At 47.0% G+C, this 26,146-nt stretch overlaps 1 protein-coding gene across 1 annotated transcript in view; it reads left to right on the top strand.

Moving 5' to 3' along the window:
- SLC13A4 (solute carrier family 13 member 4) overlaps positions 1-26,146 on the top strand; it is a gene marked incomplete at its 5' end in the record, with an annotated part of 44,766 nt that overhangs the window by 12,815 nt on the left and 5,805 nt on the right. The window contains 13 exons of the mRNA XM_081244455.1: positions 5,671-5,807; positions 7,686-7,858; positions 8,304-8,358; positions 10,978-11,017; positions 11,790-11,867; positions 13,587-13,771; positions 15,570-15,689; positions 16,978-17,079; positions 17,421-17,522; positions 18,242-18,339; positions 18,547-18,671; positions 21,891-22,052; positions 23,318-23,455. Of these exons, the coding sequence (XP_081100581.1) occupies positions 5,671-5,807; positions 7,686-7,858; positions 8,304-8,358; positions 10,978-11,017; positions 11,790-11,867; positions 13,587-13,771; positions 15,570-15,689; positions 16,978-17,079; positions 17,421-17,522; positions 18,242-18,339; positions 18,547-18,671; positions 21,891-22,052; positions 23,318-23,455 (1,515 nt within the window). The remainder of the gene's footprint in view (positions 1-5,670; positions 5,808-7,685; positions 7,859-8,303; positions 8,359-10,977; positions 11,018-11,789; positions 11,868-13,586; positions 13,772-15,569; positions 15,690-16,977; positions 17,080-17,420; positions 17,523-18,241; positions 18,340-18,546; positions 18,672-21,890; positions 22,053-23,317; positions 23,456-26,146) is intronic.

Genomic DNA, 26,146 nt, shown 5'->3' with positions numbered 1-26,146 from the left:
AGAGCCTCAAAAGAGGTCCGTTTCCAGAGACCACCACTGGTCTCCTGAGGGAATGCCACATTCCTGCCACGTGAAGAGGCACACCCACAGCAACTGGCAAGGAGAGCCTAGGTGTGTGCAGCCAGCAGCAGCGTGCTGACTGGTTGCATTTCTGACGGGGCCCATACAACGCCACCAATGCCTACGTCAGGACACATTCAGATCCACGCGTTCTGCCAGTCTCTGGCTGCCACCACTATAAGCAAGGACACTGGCAATGTGGAGAGGGTCAGGATCCAAGTTGGGAGTAGGGGAGAACTGAGTTTGAATCCAGTTTTCTCACTAACTAGTCTTGAGCAAGTTGTGCGTTGACTGAAATAAAAGTTGCAAGTTAAGTTTTATTTGGGGAACTTACTGAGGACCATGGCCTGGGTGACACCCTCTTAGGTAACTGAGGTACCGCTCCTAAGAGGTAAGGTAGGAGCCAGGAAATATATGAATTTTTTTTTCTGGAAAAACATGTAGTCAGATATCAAAAGACTACTGCTAATCACAACAGCCATCTCAAGTTAATGATTTTAGTGCTTTTCTATCTATGGGAAGAAGTAAGAATCTGGGGTCATTGAAATGATCCCTTAGATATGCAGCTTAACTATTTAGGGCCAGTACCCGAAGTACAGAATGCTTCCTGTTTTTCTCCATCCTGAATTCCCCTCAGGGTGCATGACTGCAGTGGCTAATGGCTTGATCCTTATAGAACTGGAATGGCAGGCAACATTCTTTTCTTTACATGTGTAACCTCTCTAAACTGCCATTTTACTCATCTGGAAAATAAGAATAATAGGCATACCCACCTCATGGGGAGTTGTGAGGATGTTAGACCGATCTGAGTGACAGAGTGCCCATCACAGCACGCAGCTTATCTGCACGAATGACTCATTGGTCCATCTGTCTTCCTCCCTGACGATGGCCCTGTTCTTAGTGAGAAAAGCACTGAACTGAGATCAACATCCAGATTTCCATTCTCCTCAAACTTCTAGGATTAAAGCCACAACTCCCCTCACCTTCCCATTAAAAAAAAAAACAACAACTTTGTAAAAACATTAAAACCTGACATATCCAGAGAGCAATAAATAATTCCATGATCAAAGAGAGTGATGTTTTTAAAAGCTCATCACTAACAGATGTCACCTGCAATTTACTAACAATGAACGAGTTCGTTAAAAGACTACATTGGTCAACACTTCTGTCCTTGTGCCTCAATCCAGGCTGGGTTAGAAAACTCTTGAGATGTACTCACCCTTCACTTAAGAAAGTTTGGGGGAATCTTTGTCTTTTAGGTCCACCTTGCTCCTTCTTACTTCATTTCTTTCTCTTATTCCCCCACGTGGTCATGCTGGCATACCTGATTCCTAACCCTCAATCTCATCTTGAAGCGTTTCATCTTTTCACTTCTTTAACAATAATAATGGACCATTACTGAGCACTTCCTATGTGTCAGGCCTGTCTTGCATCATCTTACTTAAGGCCCATACGGATTCAATGTGTTGTGTATTACTACGTAAAAGGTTGAAAGGATGGGGGAACAGGGGTTCAGTATTTGGTCCAAGAACATACAACTCACCTGTGGGGAGCAAGCATTTGAACCCAGGTTTTGAGTTCTTACTTGCTATCCTCTGCTCCACCTTTTCAGAGCGGCCTCCTTGAGCCCATCTCTTCTTAAACACAGTCCAGAAACATCTCTGCTCTCCAAACTTGGGGTTTCGGCACACTGAGAAAAACCACAGAGCAGAAAAGCAGTAAAGGCGATAACACTGCCAACACAAATGTCACAAAATCCATGCACTCTAGCCATGGGAGGAGCACTCGTTTTAGAATCTAATTTCTCTTTGCAAATAGTTGTAACAATTTTCATTATCTAGTTTCCCAACTCACAGACTATTAGTCTTGGAAATTAGATAGTGGGGAAAGGAATGCTCATGGCAAGTGTGAGGATACAATACATTTTAGAAAGTGATTAAAATAATCCTCAAGGATCCTGGAACTCCCAGAGGGGTTGTAAATAACCAAGGTTTTATTGTAAAGAAAAAAATCAGTGGGCTAGAAAACTAACCAACAACACCATTGGACAAAATTGTATTTATTGTGCCTGTGCCCTCTCTGTATGCAAATGGCCTCAGACCAGGTCAGCCTTTGTGTGGCCCACACAGTAACAGAAGAGCCACCAGGAACCCTGGCTGTCAACGTGGCGGGCCACGCTAGCTGGTTTGCATGTGTCATTTAATCGTCACAACAGCTTTACAGAAGATTGGGACTCATATAATCCTCATATATTTTTTTAGATGAGAGAAATGAAGCCCAGAGAGGTTGAGTAACTTGCCCAGCATACAGCCGAGTCACAAACTACACCCAGGCTACATCACCAAACACTTGGCATCGCTTACAAGGGGGCAGGAAGGACACATGAACAGACCTGAGCACACCAAACACCAAATAAGAAAACACCACAGGGCCAATATCCCACTAAACCTGGGCCTGGGGCTTTCATTGGACCGGGCCCAGGTATTTGGGGCCAGTGTCAGGACTGTGATTATGAATAACGATGAGGAATGTGGGCTGGCCCGTGCTGTCTGGGGTACCCAGAATTTCCCCTGGAGTTGAATTAGATGAGTGGTTTCTACTTGGCCACCCTGAGTGGCATGCCGAATAGTAGCTTTAGATCCAGATGGACCTGGATTGATATCCCAACTCCACCCCTCACACTGTGACCCTGGAAAACTTCCTTAACCTCTCTGAGTCTGCTTCCTCACCTTAAGTGAGAAAGTGAATGCAAAATACATTTCTGGCATGTAAAATGCACTCTACCACATGTTGGTTCCTTTCTCCTTGCCCTTGAGAGGAACCCTGAGAAAGTAGCCCCACCTCTTGTGCAGGCTCTGATCCCCCTAAAAGGCCATCACCAACTGGGGTCTATTAGGGTATGTGCCAAAGAGGCAGAAAACTAAAATGTTGTCAGTCAGTCCCCTGGGAAAGTAACCCTGGTAGCACTGAGTCTTTAAAAGCTTCACAGAGAGCCATGAGTCATGGGGCCAGTGGGGGACCATCACCCAGGAGGACAATGGTGTCTCAGGTCTTCTGTGGGTTCCTCTCCTTGGTAGAGGCACCACAAAGCTGCCTCTCAGCTGCCTAGGAACATGAGTGGGCAGTGAGGAAGGTCCCAGGCCCCCAGTTCAGCCAGCCCTCCCATCCCAGCAGTGCTTCCACCTCCCACTAGGGGGCCGCACCTCCACCCACCGTCAGGGCCCGAGGCCTGCCTTCCTGTCCCTCCCAGTGCGGACTCTGCCCCAGAGTCACAAGCCCAGCAGAGCTTCTCTGCCCTCCGGGAGCATTAGTGACAGTGTCCATGAGGACTGGGGTCGAGGACGAGGACTAGATTAACCAGAAGCAGAGGCCTCTTACCCCAGGAAATGGTCTCAGAGAGGAGAGATGATCCTTCTGTTGCACAGAACTCATCAACCAGACACAGGGAAATCTCTGTGGGGAAAAAGTGAGAAGGGAGAAATGGAGCAGGTTACCTTTTTGGGGTCTCTTATCTTACCAAAGTGTTCCGTGCAGAGTTTAAAACTCAAATAATACTGAAAAGGTCACAATGAAAAAAACAGCAGACTCCTTCCCCACCCCTCCCTCCACCAAATCCCACCTCCCCTGACCCAGAGTCAATAACTTAACTTCGTTAACTGCTTGTTCTGGTATTAAGCTCCACGGTCCTATATGATATTCTTATATTAATTCTTGAGTTATCACTTTTAGACATTATCAGTTGACTTCTGATTATAGCAGGTGAGGATTTTCTACTCTTACATCACCCAATTCTCCTCCCTCTACCTTCCCAGTACAGGCATATAATTCAATAATCAAAGTTTAACAGTATGATTATATAAATTCTGTCTACTTCCAACACCGCAGATTTGACTATATTTGTATTTCCTTCCCTGTTCAGTTTTTGTTTTTCTTGCAGTTAAAAATGTTCTTGTTTTCTCACTTTAAGAGGATTTCTAAGTTAGGAGTTAAACTTTTCTATATCTTTTCCTCCCAATTTATATCATGGTTGCATTGTTGGGAACAACTCTCTTGTATGTGACAAGTATTTATTGAGCATCGACTTTTCCATATTATCCTATTAGGTGCTAAGAAATACAGAAAGAAACATGGTCTTTGGCCTTTTGCAGCCTAGAATTCAGTTAAGAGACAAGAGAGATACACATAAAAAAATAAACAGTACAAGCATGAAGCAACAGTTCTAGCATTGCCCTATGTGCTCTGTGATGTGTAGAGTTAGTAGTACCCACAAGGAATGTTCTGAAGTCAGAGGCTAGAGTCACAAGGAAGGTTTTCTGGACGCCACCAGGCCTGAACTGGGCTTTGAAGTCTCCTCAAAGTGGAGATTAGGAGAGAATGTTCCAAGAGAGGGAATCAACAAAGAGCTGGTCCTGGAGCGCAAACATAGGAAACGTGTTTGAGCAGGACTAGGTCTCAATTTCCTCGTCATTAAAAAGCAAGAAGCAGCAGCTGGTAACTGGTGCTATGATTGTGTGAGAGAAAACCCCTAATCTTAGGAAATAAGCACTGAAGTATTTAGGGATAAAGGACCAAAATGTATATGACTTACCCTCAAGCGGTTCAGGAAAAAAAAGAAAAAACCTATACAGACAGTGGATGGCTATTTCTTGCACTATTATCATTTTGGAACCCTTTGGAACTCGAACTATTTGGAGTTAAAGAGTTATTCAAATATAAAGTTTTTTTTAAAGGTTTAAGGCAGGTTGTAAAGACACCTTCAAGAACTCTGTCCTAAGGAAATAATCACATTTATATAAGGTTAACGATTTAAGCTGAAAATTATTGTTTGCTCCATTTGCAGCAAAGAAAGAAAAAAAGAAATCAACTTAAATATTCAACAAAAGGAAAATGGCTAACTAAGTAAATTCTATGGTACTTCATGCTGCCATTAGCATGAATTTTTTCAATAAATTTAAGTCTCATAAGAAAATGATCAGGGTACAATGTCAAATGAAAAAAAGAAGCAGGATATTAACCAGTACATACTGTATAAATCCAATTATGTACCTATATAGACATTAAAAAATTGAAGAAAATATACCACAGTACTAACAGTAGTAGGATTAAGGGTAATTTTATCTTTAATTTTTCTATATTTTAAAGTTTTCCATAATGCACATGTATTAACTTTCCAATAAAAAAACGAACATAATTTTCTCAAAAGCTAAAGAAAATGAGATTAGTTGACAAACTCAGGGTTATTTTCATAATTTTTAAGAATTAAGATAAAATTGTAAATATGTTTATTCTTTGAAATCGTATTCATATCACAATTAGAATGGAGAAGAATATCTATCTACCCTATAGAGTTGCTGGCAGGATTAAATGAAATCTTTGTAAAGTGCTTAGCACAGCGCCTGCCCAAGGTAGTATGTATGTATGTACGTATGCATAAAGTTTTTAAAATTTAAAATTAGATATATATGTAATATACATATATACAACAACTGGCTATTTTAATAACCCTCATCTCCCTGCTTTTTGCTTGCTAGCCTCTGCTTGAGCTTGAGTTTAGTCGGGCGGGGGCTGGGCCCCGGGTCCGGTAGGGGTGACCCGAGCTGGCCTCTGCAGGTGGCGGCCGAGTACTTCAAGAACACCACGCTGCTGCTGGTGGGTGTCATCTGCGTGGCGGCGGCTGTGGAGAAGTGGAACCTGCACAAGCGCATCGCTCTGCGCATGGTCCTGATGGCTGGAGCCAAGCCGGGCATGTAAGTCACACTTAGTGCATCCCCTCAGCTCCCAGTGGGCCCCCTGGATGGTCAGAGGGACATCCACTTGAGGCTCTCTACCAGTGGGGGTGGGAGGACACCAGGGCCTCAGGGCTCCCATCTTCCCCTCCAGTGAGAGGGCCTGTGACTACGGAATGGAGACGTGAGTGGGTGACTTTTGTGTGTTCTAATAACCTGAGTAACCTAGACTGCCGGGGCAGCAGGTTACAAGATCTAAGGGGCTCATCTGGTAAAACAAAAGGGACCAGCATCAATTGTTTCCCACGCTTTTTCCCTTGTATCAGGGAACAGGCTGGATGAGGAAGTGGTGTCTTCTCCTCTGTCATTTAAGGAGGCATATGGAGGTTTCCTCCCATCCACCCTGAGTTCTTGTTGCCATTGGTTTAGACCAGAGGCCTGTCAAATGTGGCATCTGACCCGGCATCTGCAGGGCACTGCAGGCCCTCAGCTGCTTCCTCTTTTCTCTCTGCTGTCAAGAAGGCCACTCAGGAAGGTCAGGACTGACGGTTTTGTGTGAACTCATTCCTGCTCTGTTGGATAACCCTGCCCTTATCTTCCCTTTGGAATATCGTCCTCACCTCCTAGTTTACAACTTTCTTGCAACACTTTTTATGTAAGCTGCCCTTGTCTCCTGGGAGTCCAACAGAACATAAATAAATAATACGGTGTTAGTTTTCATCCCTAGTCATTAGATGAAGACATGTTATACTTAAAAAGATGTTCCTGTCTCCCACTCAACCACAGCCTAACTCAGAGCATAATCACTCAGTAATAACCTGAGGTGTTGTACTCCACACTCGACCTCCTAGACACACAATGGCATTTCCCCACATCAGGCTGAGGCTCTGCGGCTCTTTGAAACCCCTGGGTACTGTCATCAAGAATTTTTTTCCCATTGCGTTTCTACTCGTCTCTATTTACCGCACCCTCCAGCAAGTTTCCACCCACCACGGGGCCCTCTGTTTGCCGGTGCATGTCCAGGGCAGACAAACTCATGTCTCCATCAGCCTAAACAGAGACACCATCAGGGCTCTGGCACCTGCCCGGTCATGATCCACAGGACAGCTGTGCTGGCCCCAAACTGTGAAAGTCAATGATCCCACCTAAGGCGATCAACACGGGTAGTCTCTATGCTGGCTTCTCTTACGGAAATAAGAACTATATCTGTACAAACACACAGTGCATGTTTTCAAAGTCAAGGAGAACTTGAGAGTTATCTTTGTTAGTGTTTTCCTCCAAGTGTCAACTCATAGACACAGCCTTGAAAAAGTGCACACAGTGCAATGGGACACTGCTGAGCCGTTGGGGGCTATGCTTTCAACGTTTGGTAGTGGGACAAGAAGTGGGCGGAACCGTAAGCTCTGTCCGTTAGTCTCTACTTGGTCCCTAATAACTGCGGTGACTTGGCTGCAAAGCGAGGAATGGGATGGTACTCGTAGGACTGCTGGCTGCAAGGGCCGAAAAAAGAATTCCTTTATACACAAAAAACACACATCATCACCAAGCTAATGCCCACAGAGGAGAGCAATCAGGAAGTCCATGCCCTGTGACCCTCCCACCAAAGCTATTCTTTGCTTAAGCAAGGGCTTTTCTTTTTCTTTTTTTCTTTTTTTTTGGCTAAGGCCACTACCCCACGAAGTGTGATGCATTCATTCAACACATCTTTACTTAATGTTTACTCTGTACCAAGCCCTGGGAGTACAAAGCTGAATGTATGACCTAAAACCCCCATTTTCTGGATAAATGCCAGCACCAGCAGGCTCGTAGGAGGCCCCGAGGGAGCCGTGCGAGGTCGCAAGTGTCACCCGGGGAGGTGGGCGTGCTGTGATGCTCCCCCTGCGCCTCCCTGCCTTCCAGGCTGCTGCTCTGCTTCATGTGCTGCACCACGCTGCTGTCCATGTGGCTCTCCAACACGTCCACCACCGCCATGGTCATGCCCATCGTGGAGGCCGTGCTGCAGGAGCTGGTCAGGGCCGAGGAGGAGCCTCTCACGGCCGGCAGCTCCAGCGCCGAAGAGGCCGAGCCCATCAGTACAGTTTGCTGGAGTTCATCTCCCTGTTGCTTCTCCACCCGATTGACACTGCCCAGCTCTGCGCCCGCCCCCACCGACCCTCACCTGCGTCCCGCCTCTCCTCTGGCCTCTTCCCCTTCCTGGCCCCTTACCCCGTACCAGCCCTGTAACCTGAAGCTTCCCTGTGACCCCCATTCCCAGCTCTTCCTTCCTGCCCTACTTAGAGCAGCCACCGCTGCTCCTTTCCCCCAAACGCTCAAGGATTACGACAAGACCCCAGGCCTGTCTGTGTCCCTGAGTCCCACTCTGCCTGCCGGGCGGAGGGAAGGGGCGTCGTCAGGCAGCAGGCCCAGCAGGAGCCCTGATGCCTCTGTTTCCTTATCCAGCCCCAGCCCAGAGCCCCTGCCCTTCAGGGTCAGGTCCAGGCTCCACATCTCACTTCCTGCTTTCCTTTGCTACCGTAGATCTCGACGTGAACAGCCGCCAACCTTCCCTGGAACTCATCTTTGTCAATGAAGAGTGAGTATGACCTCCCTCCTCCCAGACGGAGCCTCTTTCAGCTGCACCGGCCAAGCTCACATTTTGCCACACCACCACCTCCCCCCATCCCGCTCTCCTCTCCATGCCAGGGAGCCACTTGCCAAGACCCTGAGGGCACCTCCCTTAACCACCGGGTATCGCAGGGCTGAGGGAAGAGGGGAAAAGACTACACTGAATCTGAGGGAGTATGTGGACTGTCTATACATCTACCAAGTAGCATTTCAGCTAAATTGATGTCCCTCTTGGGAGAATAATATATTTAATCTCTTAATGAAAAAAGGCTCACATTTTAGATGTCACTGGAGAGTCTTAGAGAATCACAAAGTATTTTTTAGATATTAGATGTGGTCTTATTGATCTTATTAGATATGGCAAAGAAAAACTAGGTGGCAGGGGATTCGAGGACCGTTGGTGAGACAGCCACGTGCTGATGAAAAAAGCAGCTTTTAGAAAAGGAGAAATATCGTCTCAAACACCCATTTGGTAGAGCCATTAACAGCTGATTTCTTTTGGAGACCTGATATCAAAATGTGGTCTTCAAGGAATACTGGGATGAACAGGACATTGTGAAAGTTGCATTTGTACTAGAGCTCAGTTTTGCAATTTGCTCTTTTCATTGAAAATGGAGAAGTCACACTGAGCGAGCCCAGCACGGTGTGCAGGGACAGAGGCAGAGGGTGCCATCAGCTTATCTTCCTCCCGCCACTGGCTCCAGTCATAATGCACTGGACTTTCCTCCCCAGCCTTGACCGTATCTCAGGCAAATCCTGTTAGCTCTTTTGGTTCCTTTCAGATATTAGCATGATCTCGTTTTTAGATATTCGGCAGTCTAGTCCAGACTCAGAGCAAAACTTCAATCCCTCCTCTGAAGCTTCTCCCCGCCTCCTCTCACGCTCTCACCCAACCCCCCTTCAGCCCAGGTGTGCAGGATAAGAGGTAGAAGTGAGCAGGTGAGACAATGGACTTTTCTCTTCCTCTTCCCCCCACCTCCTTCCTCTCCCCTCACCAACTCTCTGCGTCTGAATTCTCCAGGGTCAGGGCAGAGGCTGTAGCGAGCAGGAAAGATAAAGGGGCAAAGAGGGTCTTGGCTGGAGGTATTCCCGAGTGCGGCCAGTGCCCTGAGATTCAGGCCCCGACTCTTTAACACGTCGGGCACTTACCTTCAGGGTCTTCGGAGTGTCCCCTTGAGGCCACCTCCGCAGAGCCTGGGCCTCATGGCACGAGGTGCTCTTGGATGGCCGCCTGGGCTCCCTCGGTTCTGTGCTCTGGTGGCTTGCTCCCCAGCCTCTTTATTCTGGGGACGCCTCTGGCCTCTTGGGCAGGGCCTTTTCAAGGTGGCAATAGCCCAGCTACCTTCCCTGTGCCTCCCCCATTAAAGACGACTGGACGTTGAGGGCACAGCCTGCTCCCAGTGCAGTGGGCCTTTTCTCCTCACGCTGGCCTCTTGGGCAGCGCACACTGGCCTCTTGCCTTTGTTCTTTTCTGGATGAAAATACATGTCCCCAAACTCCAAAGCCAAAGCTCACGTTGTCCCGGACTTCCTCAGCAGCGTGCAGGGGGGATCCAGGGCTGTCACGGTGTGAGGATGGCGGTCTTCTTTCACGCCAGCACCTCCCATGCTGTCTGAGGGGTTCCATGCCAGCCCCCTCACCCGATTTGGCAAGGAAGGCTGGGAAACACCACAATACTCCTCCCAGCCTAATGACTCTCTCTGGTGAATGCTTCCTCTGAGCCCCATCAACGCCTTGTCCTTCCCTGATAGAGCCTGGAGGTGGGTGACAACCCCAGGACCCCATTTCCTGCACGTGTGTCCAGCCCCTCTCACTGGCCTTCCCAGCGGTTGAGCTCATAGCACCCACTGTCCTCAGGACTAGGACAGACCAGAAACATGCATTTAGTGCTCAGTGTAAGTCCGTAGTGCTGGCAGTTAAGTCCCCACCTTCCTCTCTCCTCAAGGCAAAGACTGGGGACCAGTAAGAGTGGGAGGGACTCAGCACACGCGTTGCCTGCCACCCTCTGAGGTGCAGCTGCTGATGAGAAATTCACCCCCACCTTCTTGCTCTCACACGCTTTTTACCATGTGTGGCCCTGGCCCTCCCTGCTCCTGTCGCCTTAGATAAGCATTTCATGTTTCTCCTTCTAGAAAGTGAGCCAGTGAGAACACGGTCAGGGGCCCAGGCTCTCCAGGCCGAGACAGAGACAGGTTCCTCTCTGGCACTGCCACTTAGCACCCGGTGCCCTCGGGAAGTTAGTAACCTCTCTCTGCCTAGTTTCCTACTCTGTAAATGTAGGTGGTGATACCCGCCCCTTAGATCTGTCGTGAGGATTAAAGTCCGTATTTGAGCGCTCAGCACCTAATAAGCATTCCATGTCAGCTATTATTAGGAGTCTCGGTTTCCCTCCAAAGGAAATGCCCTGCCCCTATTCCCACATATCCTTACCACATCTCTGGAAGGTGAGATTTGTCTTCTTCTAGGTGTAGCTTAGAACACCTGAGTCTAGCAGGGTCACTAATACCAAACACCAATGTGGGGAGAATTCCCATCTCATCAAGTCTGGGCCACTGTTGTTTTTCCCACTTCCTTTGCTTTCTTTCAGCACGTCGAATGCAGACTTCAGTTCTCTGATGCAGAACAAGGTATGGCCCTGGGTTTCTTCTGTGCTTTGAGATACCTGAAAGACCCTCAAGATAACTCAGGGCCAGAGAAGCCTGGCAGCTTGTCGAGTGGCCTTCTCTGATGTGAGGGCACAGAGGTGCTCCCCTGAGCCTGGATGCGTGAGGCTTTGGGCAGTTCTGAGCCCCAGCCCTGAGTACTGGGCTTAGCTTCACAAAGGACAGGTTAACGTTTCCTCGCGTAAACCCAGTATTCAGCCATCCAGATATTCAAGAGCCACGTATTCAGCCTCAGGATCCCCTTCAGGAGGGATTCGTTTACAAAAATCTTATTACAAAAAGGGGACACGTTTATAGGGGAAAGCCAAGTTTGCCTGCACACTCTATGCGGCCTCACCCCCTCGCCCAGGGCTGGTTTTACATCTCTTCTTACCTCAGTCCCAATGGATGGGCTTTGATCTGTCCAAACTGTGGACTTGGTTGTGCATGATTTTTTTTTCATGTTCTTTGTGTTAAAAGAAAAATGAAGGGTTCTTCGTTAGCTAATGAAGTTCTAGAAAGCCAAGCTCTCCTATAAGGACAGAGCCATGTTTTTCCAAGTTTCAAAAGCCTCTTCAAATGGGGAACCTGCGAGAAGGAGGCAGGCACAGTAGGGGTGGCTCCCTACCACCTGCTCGCCCTGCTTCTGGTCTCTGAGTCCCACAGGGAGGAGGCGTGGGTGCCCCCAGGGTGATCAGGTGGCTTCTCCAGGCCCCACAGTCTCCTCGTGATAGTGTGACGGTCTGTGTCCTGACAGAACCTGAATGGCGTGCCCACAATCACCAACTCCGCCAGAACAGCAAACCACCAGGACAAGAAGCAGCACCCATCTCAGGTAATGGAATTGCACCTCCTAATCCTGTTTCCTACATGAAGTGCCTTGAGCTTCCCAAGGGGCACTGCTCGTGAAGCTGTGAGGGTGTCAGGCTAGCGGGCTGTCACCAGGCACACTTCATCCATCTGTGTGTCTGGCCTGCGTGTGCCATGGAGATAAGACATCCCACTCACTGTTGACTTTGGCAAGTCATTCCACTGTCTGAGCCCCAGTTTCTTCAGCTATAAAAACTGAGACTTGATCTAGATCAGAGGTGTTCAAACCACTCCTCAAAGGTGCTTCAGGGGCACTGCAAATATTTTATTTGAGTATCCTGAGATTTTAAGGCAACTGCTTTTCTGTTCCCTGATTTTCCTGGTACTTTATCACTGAAACAAAATGCAGAAGTAAAATGGACGTCGAAGGTGGCGTAAAACTCCAACCATCACTTATAACCCTTGATTTCAAATTTTTGTGTTCATCAAAATCGTCTCAATTATGTAGCATCCGTATCATCATAAATAAATGCCATTGTTTATTAAATACCAAGCACTGGGCTGAGCATTTGCTCTCTAGTCTTGGCTCAGAGAGGTAGCAACTTTGAACTCCATTTTGACAGAGACGCAGAGAGAGGAAATCATGTACCCGAGGCCTCAGACCTAGTGAGAGGAGAACCTCGATTCAAATCCAAGTCTCCCTGACCCTATGTGTATACTTTCAGTTAAAAAATAGATGTTTGCCCATTAAATGCTACACTTGTTTTCTCTATTGGAGGTCCATGTAAATTTTCATTAGGAGAAAGGACTGTGGAAAACCACTGGACCAGAGAATCTCTGAGGTCTCCTCTAGCTCTTATAATCAATGAATCTTTCAGGAAAATGTGGCAGGATCCAGCCTTTTCCGGGCCCTCCGAGGCAGATGGGGCAGTGGTTACGGGCTTTGAGAAATGTGGCAGGGTGGCCTCTTCCCCTTGGTTTTCCTATGACCTGACCTGCTGACATTTGTACCAGGCTACTCCTAGTCTCACGATTTGGGGCCAGGCCTGGCAGGACAGAGGGGCACTTGCTTCTTTAGTCCACAGTTGAGACCAGAGGTCAGCAACCGCTGACCCTGAAAGGCCGTCACATGGACCACACAGGGCCTGAGAGGACCATGGCCAGGCTGAGGTTGATATGCAAGGGGGAGGGGAAAGTGGGAAGGAAAAGCCAATAGGCAAGAAGGGAAAAAGTGAGAAAGAAGGGAGGAGAGAATCACACACTTTGACTCTCCGCCCAGTGAAAGCTGGACTCTTTCTATAATGCAAAGCTTATTTTTTAGTCATCTCCCAACCAGGACTGTATTTTAATTCCACGTAGAATAACCACCTTCTATTTGGTATTTAGACAGAAAGTGGAGAGCAGTCAGTTTTACTGGAATTCAAGTAAAAAACAGAACATGCTGTTAAAACCCATAACAACAAAAATAATAATAGCTTACCATTTGTTAAATGCCAGGAAGTGTTCCAAGTGCTTTCCATGTACTTTTCAAAACAATCTGGCAGAGAAAATAGGATTTTCCTCATTTTACAGAAACTGCAGCTGGGATGGGGCTGCCCGAGTTGGTAAAAGGTAGAACTGGGACTGGGATTTGTTTTTCTGACACCCAAGCTTTCCACTGCACAATGGTGCCCCTGTTTTTCATGCTTTGTGTGCCAGACAGCCCAAGCTGGGTTGGAGAAATTCACTGATTTTCCTCTGGTAGGAAAAGCCACCAGTCCTGACCCCCAGCCCCAGGAACCAGGAACTCAAAAGAAAGTACAAGTCCCAGCATGACCAAATGATCTGCAAATGCCTCTCTCTGAGCATCTCTTACGCCGCCACCATCGGGGGCCTGACCACCATCATTGGCACCTCCACCAGCCTCATCTTCTTGGAACACTTCAATAAGTAAGTAATTCACTCGGTCAACAAATGTTTACTAACCACCCACTGTGTGTCAGGGACAGAACCAGGTGCTGAGTATACCACAAAAAAATCGAACCAGAGCAGTTTCTGTACCAAGAGGGAAAAAAGATGATCAAGTCATTACAGTTAAATGTGACAAGAAGGGTGGGATTCTGCTGGGGGAGCCCTGCTGAGGGACCCCCACCCAGTCTAGAGGGAGGAAATGACTCCCCAAAGAGGCGACGATGAAAGTGGAGACCTGTAGGCCCAGCTGCAGTTAACTAGATGAAGGGAGATCTTCCAGACAAAGAAAACAGTGTAGTAGGCTCAGAGGCAAGACAGCAGAACACCTAAAAGAGAATGAGAGGGCAAAAGGAGGCCAGGGGGGTGGACGCGCAGGTCACAGAGGGCCTCGCAGGGCCCACTAAGGAACTTGGACTTCATCCGCAAGGCCGTGAGAAGCCTTTGAAGAATGTTAGGCAGGGAGTGAGGTTATCATATTTACAGTTTTGAAAACTCATTCTGGATTTTTAAAATGGACAATGGTTTGGAACAGAAAAGGCAGGCAGCAGGAAGATAATCCAGGACACGGCTACAGATGCCCAGGAGAGAGCTGATGGTGGCCTGGGCAGCAGTGGGAGGAGAAATGGCCAGATCTGAGCGAGATTCAGAGGGAGGCTCGACCAGCCTGGGTAGGGTTAGGAAGAGCCTGAGAGAGGGAAAGCCCAAGTCTCATTGTCAGGCTTGGGGCTTCAGCAGCTGGGGAAACAGAGTTGCCCTTGACGTAAATGAGGGGAAAGATGAGGAAATGTTGATACAGTGGTTGAGATGTCCAGGTGGACACCTGGGCTGGGGCCACAGCTCTGCCCAATGATGAACAAGGAGTCCACCAGATAACCTCCTTGGCCCCCTAAGACCAAGGAGGCCCACTAAGCAGTGGATGCTGATAACAGATTTGGAGATTCCAAGCCATGGTTCTCCTGTGGGCAAAGTTCATGTCTAGAACCTTCACAAGGCTCTAGAGACCGAAGTTCTCCAGAATTGATGCCTTGTGTCCCCCAGTCAAAACACATTCCTTGGGGGCTTCCCTGGTGGCACAGTGGTGAAGAATCCACCTGCTGATGCAGGGGACACGGGTTTGAGCCCTGGTCCGAGAAGATCCCACATGCCACAGAGCAACTAAGCCAGTGCACCAAAACTACTGAGCCTGCACTCTAGAGCCCCTGAGCCACAACTACTGAGCCCGTGTGCCACAACTACTGAAGCCCACGTGCCTAGAACCCATGCTCCGCAACAAGAGAAGCCACCGCGATGAGAAGCCCGCGCACCACAACGATGTATAGCCCCCGCACGCCGCAACTAGAGAAAGCCCGTGTGCAGCAACGAAGACCTAACGCAGCCAAAAATAAATGAAAAAAAAAACATTCCTTCAGTGGCTTTATAAACAAAGTACATCAGATTGCCTCCTCTATTCTGTTGTCTTGAAAACCAGATCAGAATCTTTACATAAATTAAGAGCAAACAGATCCAGAGTGATTCTCCTGAGTGCAAAGTATATACACTTCAGTGGTATCAATTTTGGTTGCTTGGATGCTTTTTTAGCTTATTTCATAATTCTTGGCAGGGCTCAGTACAGTTGCAGCTGCCAGGTGAGTTCTAGATAATGTTTTACCATATTTTTATCATTATCTCTACCATTAGCTCTGCTCTGTCTTCTTAAGGACCATTTAGCTTATTACCCTGAAATACCAAATGGAAATCCACCCTTTTCTAATCACTGACCTGGTTCTTTCCCCTCCAGCCAGTATCCAGCAGCAGAAGTGGTCAACTTCGGCACCTGGTTCCTCTTCAGCTTCCCCATCTCCCTCATCATGCTGGTGGTCAGCTGGTTCTGGATGCACTGGCTGTTCCTGGGCTGCAAGTGAGTCCCAGGGCCCTGCCAGCAAGGCTCTCCTGTCCAGCCAGGGCCATGGCGCAAGCCCTGGAGGGTGCCACCCAACGGGGAGCTGCCAAGTAACCACAGAGGGTGCCTGGAGGAGGATGCAGTGGACTAGATGAGGAGTCGGGCATCACATCTTCTAGACACTCTAAACATACATGGACTCTGCACTTCACTATGAGCTCTGCAATGAAATGTTCTTAATTTCAACCAACTGGTCAGGGGAAGTGCTGGATTCATAAAGAGTCCGAATCGGAGAGTGTTTAATGTAGTTCCATACAGAGTAATTTGAACTAATTTCTAAATAAATGATGCCAAGTAGAAGTTCCCTTAGGCTTAATTTTATAGACATGACTGATTTATACTTAGCAGCTGTATGAAATATGCTCATATCCCTCAAAATAATATTAGACATTCCTCATGCAATGTTATTTCTAATATTAATTTGCTTAGCCAGCCTTTTACTCATTACGGATGCTTACTCCAAATTTGATCAGCTCCGAACACATAAAGGGAAGATGTATATGATGTTTTGCTATTAGTCCGGGGACCCAAACATTCCCATTGCTCAGGGAATGTTCTCTGAGTTGGCTTTTTTTTTTTTTAATAACTCAGAGACAATTGTCAAATCAAAGATAACTGTATACTTCTATGCCTCCAGTGTTGCTAATTGAAAAGTAACACCCACTTTCACCCCAGACAAACCTTGTCTCTAGACAGATACACATACACACACCTATGTGTGTGTGCAACACACAAATATATAAGCATCTATACACACATGCCGCATCACATTGATTCTCACTTATGTAAAGGACGAGTGTGTAGAGACTTCCCCAGTGGTCCAGTGGTTAAGACTCTGCACTTCCAATGCAGGGGGTGCGGGTTCCATCCCTGGTTGGGGAACTAGGATCCCACATGCTGCATGGAGTGGCCAAATTTAATTAATTAATTAATTAATTAATTAAAAAACCCAACTGGGCAAAAAAAATGTGTAGAAACAACCCCACATAAGTACACTTGCACAAGTCCATGAGACATGACTTTACATTTATATACCAGAGATATACCTGAAAGGCTGGGGAGAAGGCTGATGAGAGGCTGTGTAACTTGGCAGATCAAGAGATCAAGTCGCATGATAGGTGGGGCGAGTGGAGAGAAGCGCCATCACAGCCAGCCAGCCAGTAGTTTAGTATTTGCTTAAGACCTGTTCTCCTCTGGGCCTCAGAAGTGTGCTTCCTTTATTCTTTTGCTCATTCTCCCATCTCAGTTTTAAAGAGACCTGCTCTCTGAGTAAGAAGAAGAAGACCAAAAGGGAAGAGTTATCAGAGAAGAGGATCCAAGAGGAATATGAAAAGCTGGGAGCCATTACGTAAGAATCAGCCCTTCACCCTCTCTCCTTCCCCAGGAGAAAGCGTGGCAGGTAAAGTGTGCACAGAAGCAGCCTTGTTCTCAGCGGTCCCTTGAGCTGGGGGAATTCTCCTCAACTACGAATCTAGGTATTTAGAGGCGCTACTTAATGCCAAAGTCAAGCTGGCCCAGACTCTAAGGGCCACCCTTCCCCTCTGCTGTATTCCAAGTCCAAGTGGTTAAGCAGTAGCTGCGTTTTAGGTCTCCACTATTAGAGCTCTGCATACAGGAGCATCCCAAAGCAAAGTCTGAAAGCTAACAGAAACTTCCCAGTTCCTGGAGTGGGTCTGTTTTCTTTTATAGCTACCCGGAAATGGTGACTGCATTTTTCTTCATCCTGATGACGGTGCTGTGGTTTACCCGGGAGCCTGGCTTTGTTCCTGGTTGGGATTCCTTCTTTGAAAAGTAAAGGATATTGTCTCTGAGGACAACCCCCTAACCCAAACCCTTTAGGCAGTACCCACCGGTGTCCCCTCCTAGATTCTTCGGGATGGTCGTGAACCCAGGAAGCGCTTTGTTCCCTTGAAAGTCCCCCTTTTTTAGGGAAGCTTCAGTGTGGAGTCAGGAAGAAAATAGTCTTTGGAGTCTGAGTCCAGGCTTGGGATCAAGAGCTGCCACTTACCATCCACATGACCTTGGTCTTGTTACTTAAGCTCTTGGAACCTCAATTGTTATGAGAGTTAAAGAAGAATATGTCTGTAGAGTAAAACACCACCTGTAAAGACCATGGCCATCGTGGCCGAGGCCTGTCCCACCCCTACATATTCCCAAGGGCCAGGGCCACAGGCCACAAGCTCTCAGTGCCAGCTTGTGACCCTCCCAGGAAAGAGAACTCATCCTTTTCTAGTCTCCTTTATCTAAATAACTCCTGACCACTCCTTTTAAGAGGTCCATAAATTCACACTAAGACATCTACCCTAACCAGGCCCTGCCTCCAGACATTAACCGTTGCCCATTAAATCCACCACCAGACAGCATGGCAGCAACTGGCAGGGAGGAAGGTTGACATCCCCTCTAGACTAGGTCCTCAAGAGAGGCACTGTGTTCAGACAGGCTGTCCTGAGACACTGTGTTACCCCTGGGCTTCCTGACCCTCTCCCCAGCTCTCCTTGTCTCTTCGCCAGGAAGGGCTATCGCACCGACGCCACAGTCTCTGTCTTCCTTGGCTTCCTCCTCTTCCTGATTCCAGCGAAGAAGCCTTGCTTCGGGAAAAAGAACGATGGTGAGAGGAGTTCAAGAGAAGAAGTTGGGGCTGGCTCTAGTCAAATCATGGTCGAAGTCAGAAGTTTGGGAGGAGCCTTACCAAAGCCCTTCCAACTCCTCCCAGAATAGCAGAGTATCCTCTGGTTCATCAATTAGGCCCCTGTCTCCACAAATCGCACCCATTAGGGTTCATCTGGCTGTGCCTCGCTGTCTACCTGTGATCCAGGGGAGGACCAGGAGCCCTCGCTGGGGACGGAGCCCATCATCACGTGGAAGGACTTCCAGAAGACCATGCCCTGGGAGATTGTCATTCTGGTGGGAGGAGGCTATGCTCTGGCTTCTGGCAGCAAGGTAACCCTTGAATCTGTTCTTATTGGGTCCAATATTTTTCCAGCAGCTTTACCTAATGAGTCATTATGGTGCTGGGAAGGAAGATTCAGAGGCGCTGAGAGGTGAATGTTCACCCAAGTCACTGGGAAGGGAAGCGGTTCAGCCAGGAACGGACATCCTGTCCCACCTTCTAAGCTGGCACTACTGGGAACAGAGTTACAGAAAGCTGTGCCACAGTCACGGCACACAGGCATTCACACCTCACTTATGGGCCCACGCTGCTACAAGCAAAAGATGTATTGGACTTTGTAGGCAAGTCCTTCTGGAGTTTTGACAGTGGTGACAGGTGTAAGGTGTAAGGGCCCAGAGATGCTCCAGATTGACTCACAGCAAATTGTGAGTCCATATGCATATGGACTCCATATGCATATATTGAGACTCTTTGGAGAATGTATGCTAAAGCAGATGTAAACGCCCCCCACTTCCTGACTGGGAGGATTCGGGATGAGACTTTTTAAAGGGGGCTGGTGGGAAATAGTTGATTTTCCTAGATTGTTAGCCCTTCCTGAAATAAACAGCCCTAAGGATCAAGCAGGTTAGGGGTCTCCCTGTTTTCTTCCTCTACCTCGTCTATCTACATTCACCCATTCTAAACTTGGCTCACTTTTGACTGCCCATTCAGTGTGGGCCTAAATGCTCTCTGCATCAGTAACAAAGTCACAGAATCCTCCACTTGGAAGGAGCCATGGAGGACACTGAGTCCCATCTTCCCACCCAAACAGAGATTTCCCTCCAGGACACCTCCAGTGACAGGGCAAGCCCTGCACAGCCAACAAAGAAAATTGTTCTTTACTTTCAGTTCAGGTCTTCTGGATGTCTTCCACAATTTGTTCTGGCTTTCTTCTCAGGAACCCTCTCCTCTCCTGTAATAATTATTAAAACAACAAAGACAATCAGGTCCCTTGAGATCATTTTTTTCTTCCAACTAAAACTCCCTAGTTCCTTTAACCATTCCTCATAGTAGTGACCCCTTACCATGCTGGTCTTTCTCCTTGGGACCACTTTGCCTTTGCTCAAACACAGTCCAGGGGTGGTCAGTCTAGTGCAGAGTACAAGAGTTAATTACCCAAGCCCCATCCTGTATTTTTATGGAAGCTTTTATAAGGCTTCATTGTCATTCATGTCAATATTTATATTGAAACTGCAGTCAACTAAAACGCTTCATTCTTTTCATTGTTAGCCACTATTAAGCGTCAAGTCCTTCAACCAATCCTGTATACATGCTGTCAATAGTTTTGATTCCAAGTTCACAACATCATATTTATCTTTGTTGAATTTCAGTGGTTAGTTTTGGCCTCTGAGCCTAGCCTGGCAAGATTTTTTTTTTTTTTTTTTAACCAAAATTGTGCATGTATAGTTGGTATAACTGTAGAACCTACTGACTACTACTTTAATAATATAATTCAGGTACAATATGTGTGATTCCTACTGAATTTCAAATAATTTCAGTCTTAACATTAGTGAGGAAAATCCAGTAAAAAAACTTTTCATACCAAGGGTTTAAAAAATTAAGGTTTCCTTTGTTGTGTTTTTTTTTCCTAACTTTGCAGTCTAATTTACCAGTTTATTTCATTATAGTATCAACTAGTTGTTCTGAAAAAAAAAATTGCCATTATTTCACTTTACTTACGAGTACTATGTGGAAAACATGATAAGTAAAAATCCATTTCTTTATAAAACATACTGTTTCCACTCAGCTAACTGCTCTCCCTCCCCTCTCTTTGTCCAGAGAGCAAAGTTTAATGTGTCATAAGAGATAACAATTACAGAGTTCCTGTAGGTCTCGAGACTCTGCACCCACCATTAACTGAGGTAGTCCCCACATACTGGATTTATAGCTCTCGGTCAGTTGAGAAAAAAGAAAGGGAAGTGGTCCAAGGTAAAAATGGCTACATGAGAGAATTCTGAAGCCCTTTGGTCATCAGTCGTCCATGAGCATGTCATGAAGTGGCCAGGGTGCTGTGGAGATCAAATGAGGTTTTGATGAACTTGGAAAAGAGGAGAAAGGGTGGCCTGCTGACAGTGTAGTAAGGCAGTCTTTAACAGTAAAACATGAGTAGGGCTTACAGCTTGAGGAATCATAAAATGTCTCACCTTGCTTTCTGCCCTGCTGCCCATTTCTTTATTGCATTTGCAATCTAGAGGGTAAACAGGAAAAGTCAGAGCTTGTCAACCATAGAAGGGAGAGGAGGGAGGGTGGGGAGAGCTGGAGAATGCATATGGCAACCTGGGGTTTTTTAAGAACATAAACTCAATTGTGCCCTTCATTTTTAGGGGAGGGGGAGAGCCCTCATCATTGGCAGATGAACATCTTCCAACCTAATGAATTATTCCAAATGGGAATATGCATTGATTTGAGTAGATGTGTACAGGTGTTGCTAATGGAAAATGTTCAAGCGTGGCAATATGCCTTTATATCGTGTTGCCAAAAAGCATGGGCAGATGGTAGATCCTGATGTCAGCCACGATGAGATTTGAACCTGACACAGGTTGAGACTGAATGACTGTTTCTAGGCCAGTGACGTGGCACCTTCCCCACTACATGGAGATAGACCTGTAATCCCTCTCTCCTTCATTACTCATGTAAAACTTCTCATGTTCAGTCTTGCCCATTCAAGGCCCCCCAAACCAGAGGAAAGGTTACTATCCAAACATGTTGATAATTTTTCCCATTTCACGGGTGATAAAATAAGAGAGATAGATTTCAAAAGCAGGATTAAGGATTACACTTGGCAATCTGTGTAAAGGGCATTATTGATTGAATGCACAGCATGAGACTGTCAGAGGCCGGAGAAAGAGTAACAAGTTTGAAGTTGCGGGGCTGATCACCCCAAAGATCTCCAATCCCTGCCAAGTCACATCAGGGCTAAGGAGGATCTCAGCAAGTAGAGGCTCTCCGTGCCCTGTGACAATGACTGACCAGGAGGCCCTAAATAGACTGAATGGTGTATAATCATTAAAAAAAAAAAAAAAGAATTTGCTGGGCTACATAGTGATCTAACCATAAAAAATCAGGAATGCCTGTGGGTCCAGTCTGCCTGAAAACAGGGAAGCAAATTAGATGGCTCCTGGTGGGGTCCCTTTCAGCCCCTCACCATCCCTGACCTTCTGGAGGCTAAGAATTCCACTGGGAGTGGCCTTCCCCGCTTTCTTCTCACTGCATCACCTTGTCTCCTGCAGAGCTCCGGCCTTTCCACGTGGATTGGGCACCAGATGTTGTCTCTGAGTAGCCTCCCACCGTGGGCTGTCACCCTGCTGGCGTGCATCCTGGTGTCCATTGTCACAGAGTTTGTGAGCAACCCGGCCACCATCACCATCTTCCTGCCCATCCTGTGCACGCTGGTGAGTAGAGCAGGGTTCCCAGATATCCAGACCAGCTACCACAGGAACAGACAGGGGCACGCCCGGGCCCAGGGGCAGTTCCCCGGCTGGGCTCTCTCTTCTGGTCATTGCCACAGGCTTCACTGATTGGTGTTCAAGCCATAGTCTGATAAATGAAGTCTATTTCAAATAGTAACTGATAAGTAAATAGATAATTAACAACAGCAAGAGTTCTAGAAACCCTTTTCCAAAGGACTAGGCTTAGTTTAGGGGCAGCCCTGAATGGAAACAAGAGTGGACAAGATAACCTTAAAACCCTAGGATTCTAATTCCCCACAATCATCATCAACCTGTCTCTCCTAAGAGGAGACCTAACAGGAGGGCAGGAGAAATAGCTACAGAAAATGGAGGCAAAATGCTCCCAGAAGTACTCTCGGCTGCAGAGACCAAAACCACAGCTCTGTCATCAGTGCCTCCACCCAGCTTCTCTGTCCAGGAGATTCTGAGAATTATGAGCAATGCCAGCCTCATTCCACGGTCTCAGAACAATTTGTTATTAATGGAATAGGGGAGGGAGCAACGGCCAGATCTCAGCCTGGCTAAGCAGCCCCAAAGGTAATGCACCAAACAAAATGCTGCCTCTGTCCCATTCTGTGAGGTGGAACCCATAAAATGAAGGCTCCTCCTCACTGCCAACAAAATATCCTCCTGCTCTTTCTAACCCCAAACTCCTCCCAGCCACTCTTTGCTCATTGCTCAGATGACTCCCTCCACTTCTCCCTTCCATCATCCTGCCTGTGTGAGCATGGGAATGCACTTAGTTAAAACTTGGCAACATTGAGGGTAAGACCACGACGGGTTCAAGTCCCATGTAAGGCACTTATTTTACCTAGGAAAAAAACCCTTAATTCTGCACCCCAAGAGTGAGAGATGCCTACTCCAGTCAAAGCAGCTTATTCATGAGATTTGTGTTTGAAGAATTTCTCAGCTAAAGAATAAAATTGTAAAACCACTTCCTTAGACCAGCACCAAGAAATGAAACATCCCTTCTGGGAAGTAACTTGGAGCCCATGTTTCCATGGGAAGTGAGTGAGCAGCGGGAACCCGTCCAAGTAGCCCAGCACTACATGCTTTTGAGGGTGTGATTTAACTGCCCCCAGCACATGGTGTCCAGCCAAGGTTAGCCAACACCGAGCCATCATTTAAAGCACATTCATGAGAGTAAGCACAGGAAATGCAAGTCTAATCTCAAGGCTAATGCTTCTGTGAATTCTCTCTTCTCCTAGTCCGAAACGCTGCACATAAATCCACTCTACACCCTGATCCCAGTCACCATGTGCATCTCCTTTGCAGTGATGCTGCCAGTGGGCAACCCCCCTAACGCCATCGTCTTCAGCTATGGGCACTGCCAGATTAAAGATATGGTGAGTCGTGGGTGTCCTCTTCCTGCCAGGCCCACCTGCCATGAGGACAGGGATGACCCGCCCCACCGCCTTCTCCTCAAGTTTATTATTTTGTAAGCGGTGCCCTTGACCTGTCATAGCTCAGTCTGCTGTGGCAGAAAGAATAGTCCTGGTAAAAGGTTTCTGTATGGTCCATGTGCACCAAGAATAGCAAAAATGTGCTCTTCCCAAAATCCTAATCTGGGAGGAAGTGGGAATGTGGACAGAAAAAGCTGGGACAGACACAGGATGTGACTCAGTTCCAGAAGGTAAGAGCTTGTTCTAGTCTTTGCCTCAGTTTCTTCATTGGACTGTGGGGATATTCACTTAAAGAGTTGCTGGCTTATTCATAGAAGGTTAAGTCTGAGACATTGCATGAACCTAGGGTGATAAGAACAGGATCCTTCTATTCAACTCTCTCCCCCAAGCAAGGAACCCCCAAAGCAACAACTATAAAACGAAGCACAGCTCATTTCTTAGTTTTCAGAGAGGCTCACGAAAGACAGCTCTGAAGGTACATTTTGCCGCTGATTTTAGCGTGCAGCACATCCACTCTCCACCCCTCAACCTATGCTCACTGCTATGCTTTTTAATACCCAGGGTTGACGGGGTTGGGAAAGGAGGAAAAAGCTAATACAGATGACTGGGCCAGGCTGACTGAAACCCGGCCCCTTCACCCTTGCTGAAGGCCTACTGACTTTTCACTCAAATCCAAACTTGATCTCAGCAGCCCTGTAAACATCAAATGGAGAAAAGGAAGAGCTTCAGGCTGGGAGCAGATATCCAGATCCTTTCTACTTTCAAACTGCTCAGCTGAGTCATCTGAATTACTTCAGGGAAGAGAGGTCACAGCCACCCCTCTGCCCCCCTCAGGTCTTACTACACAACCCTGTCTGCCCCTACTGAGCTCTGCCCCAACTCCCCTGTCCCCACGAACCACCCCCACCGCTTCTCCCCCTCCCGCTCTCTCTGCCATGTGCTTCCCCTGCTCACCCCTGCCTTCTACCCTGGAATCAAGTGATCAGAGACAGTCTTTTGTTTTTTTTTAACATCTTTATTGGAGTATAATTGCTTTACAATGGTGTGTTAGTTTCTGCTTTGTAACAAAGTGAATCAGTTATACATATACACATGTTCCCATCTCTCTTTCCTCTTGCGTCTCCCTCCCTCCCACCCTCCCTGTCCCACCCCTCTAGGTGGTCACAAACCACCTAGCTGATCTCCCTGTGCTATGTGGCTGCTTCCCACTAGCTGTTTTACATTTGGTAGTGTATATATGTCCATGACACTCTCTTACTTCGTCCCAGCTTACCCTTCTCCTCCCCATGTCCTCAAGCCCGTTCTCTACCGTCTGCGTCTTTATTTCTGTCCTGCACCTAGGTTAAGGACCTTTTTTTTTTTTTGATTCCATATATATGTTAGCATACAGTATTTGTTTTTCTCTTTCTGACTTACTTCACTCTGTATGACAGACTCTAGACCCATCCACCTCACTACAAATAACTCAATTTCGTTTCTTTTTATGGCTGAGTAATATTCCATTGTATATATGTGCCACATCTTTATCCATTCATCTGTTAATGGACACTTAGGTTGCTTCCATGTCCTGGCTATTGTAAATAGAGCTTCAGTGAACATTGTGGTACAAGTCTCTTTTTGAATTACGGTTTTCTCAGGGTATATGCCCAGTAGTGGAATTGCTGGGTCATATAGTTCTATTTTTAATAAGGAACCTCCATCCTGTTCCCCATAGCGGCTGTATCAATTTACCTTCCCACTAACAGTGCAAGAGGGTTCCCTTTTCTCCACACCCTCTCCAGCATTTATTGTAGATTTTCTGATGATGGCCATTCTGACTGCTGTGAGGTGATACCTCATTGTAGTTTTGATTTGCATTTCTCTAATGATTAGTGATGTTGAGCATCCTTTCATGTGTTTGTTGCAATCTGTATATCTTCTTTGGAGAAATGTCTATTTAGGTCTTCTGCCCATTTTTGGATTGGGTTGTTTTTTTGATATTGAGCTGCATGAGCTGCTTGTATATTTTGGAGATTAATCCTTTGTCAGCTGCTTCATTTGCAAATATTTTCTCCCATTCTGAGGGTTGTCTTTTTGTCTTGTTTATGGTTTCCTTTGCTGTGCAAAAGCTTTTAAGTTTCAGTAGGTCCCATCTGTTTATGTTTGTTTTTATTTCCATTTCTCTAGGAGGTGGGTCAAAAAGGATCTTGCTGTAATTTATGTCATAGAGTGTTCTGCCTATGTTTTCCTCTAAGAAGAAAGACTCATTTTTAAAGGCACTGGATGACGAGCAGTGAGCCGGTCCTGGGTTCTATTCCCAGCCTGGGCACCGACTCAAGACTTCAGTTTCCTCACCTGCTAAGTGAGGAGGTTCAAACTAGATGCTCTACGTGGTCCCTTTCAGCTCTAAAAGAGCCTTAATTTAGCTCCTTTAGAACCTGCCTCCTCTCATCTGCTAGGAAACGTGGGCAGTTCTCCAGGCCAAAAGGCCCAGGAGACCAGGGTGATTAATAAGTCCAGGGCTTGGGCCAGAAGGCAGAAAGACACATCTAGTCATTTGCTTAGAACAATTTCCTAGCATTCATTTTTCCCTTGCAACGTTCCCAACTTAGTCCCAGCTGGTGGACTTGTGGTGACACGCTGTATACTTGCTCA

This window comes from Mesoplodon bidens (assembly GCF_964165515.1).
Source record: "Mesoplodon bidens genome assembly, chromosome: 9".
Lineage (NCBI taxonomy): Eukaryota > Metazoa > Chordata > Mammalia > Artiodactyla > Ziphiidae > Mesoplodon > Mesoplodon bidens.
The sequence above is the reverse complement of the archived record's forward strand: the minus strand, read 5'-3'. Positions and strand labels throughout refer to the sequence as shown.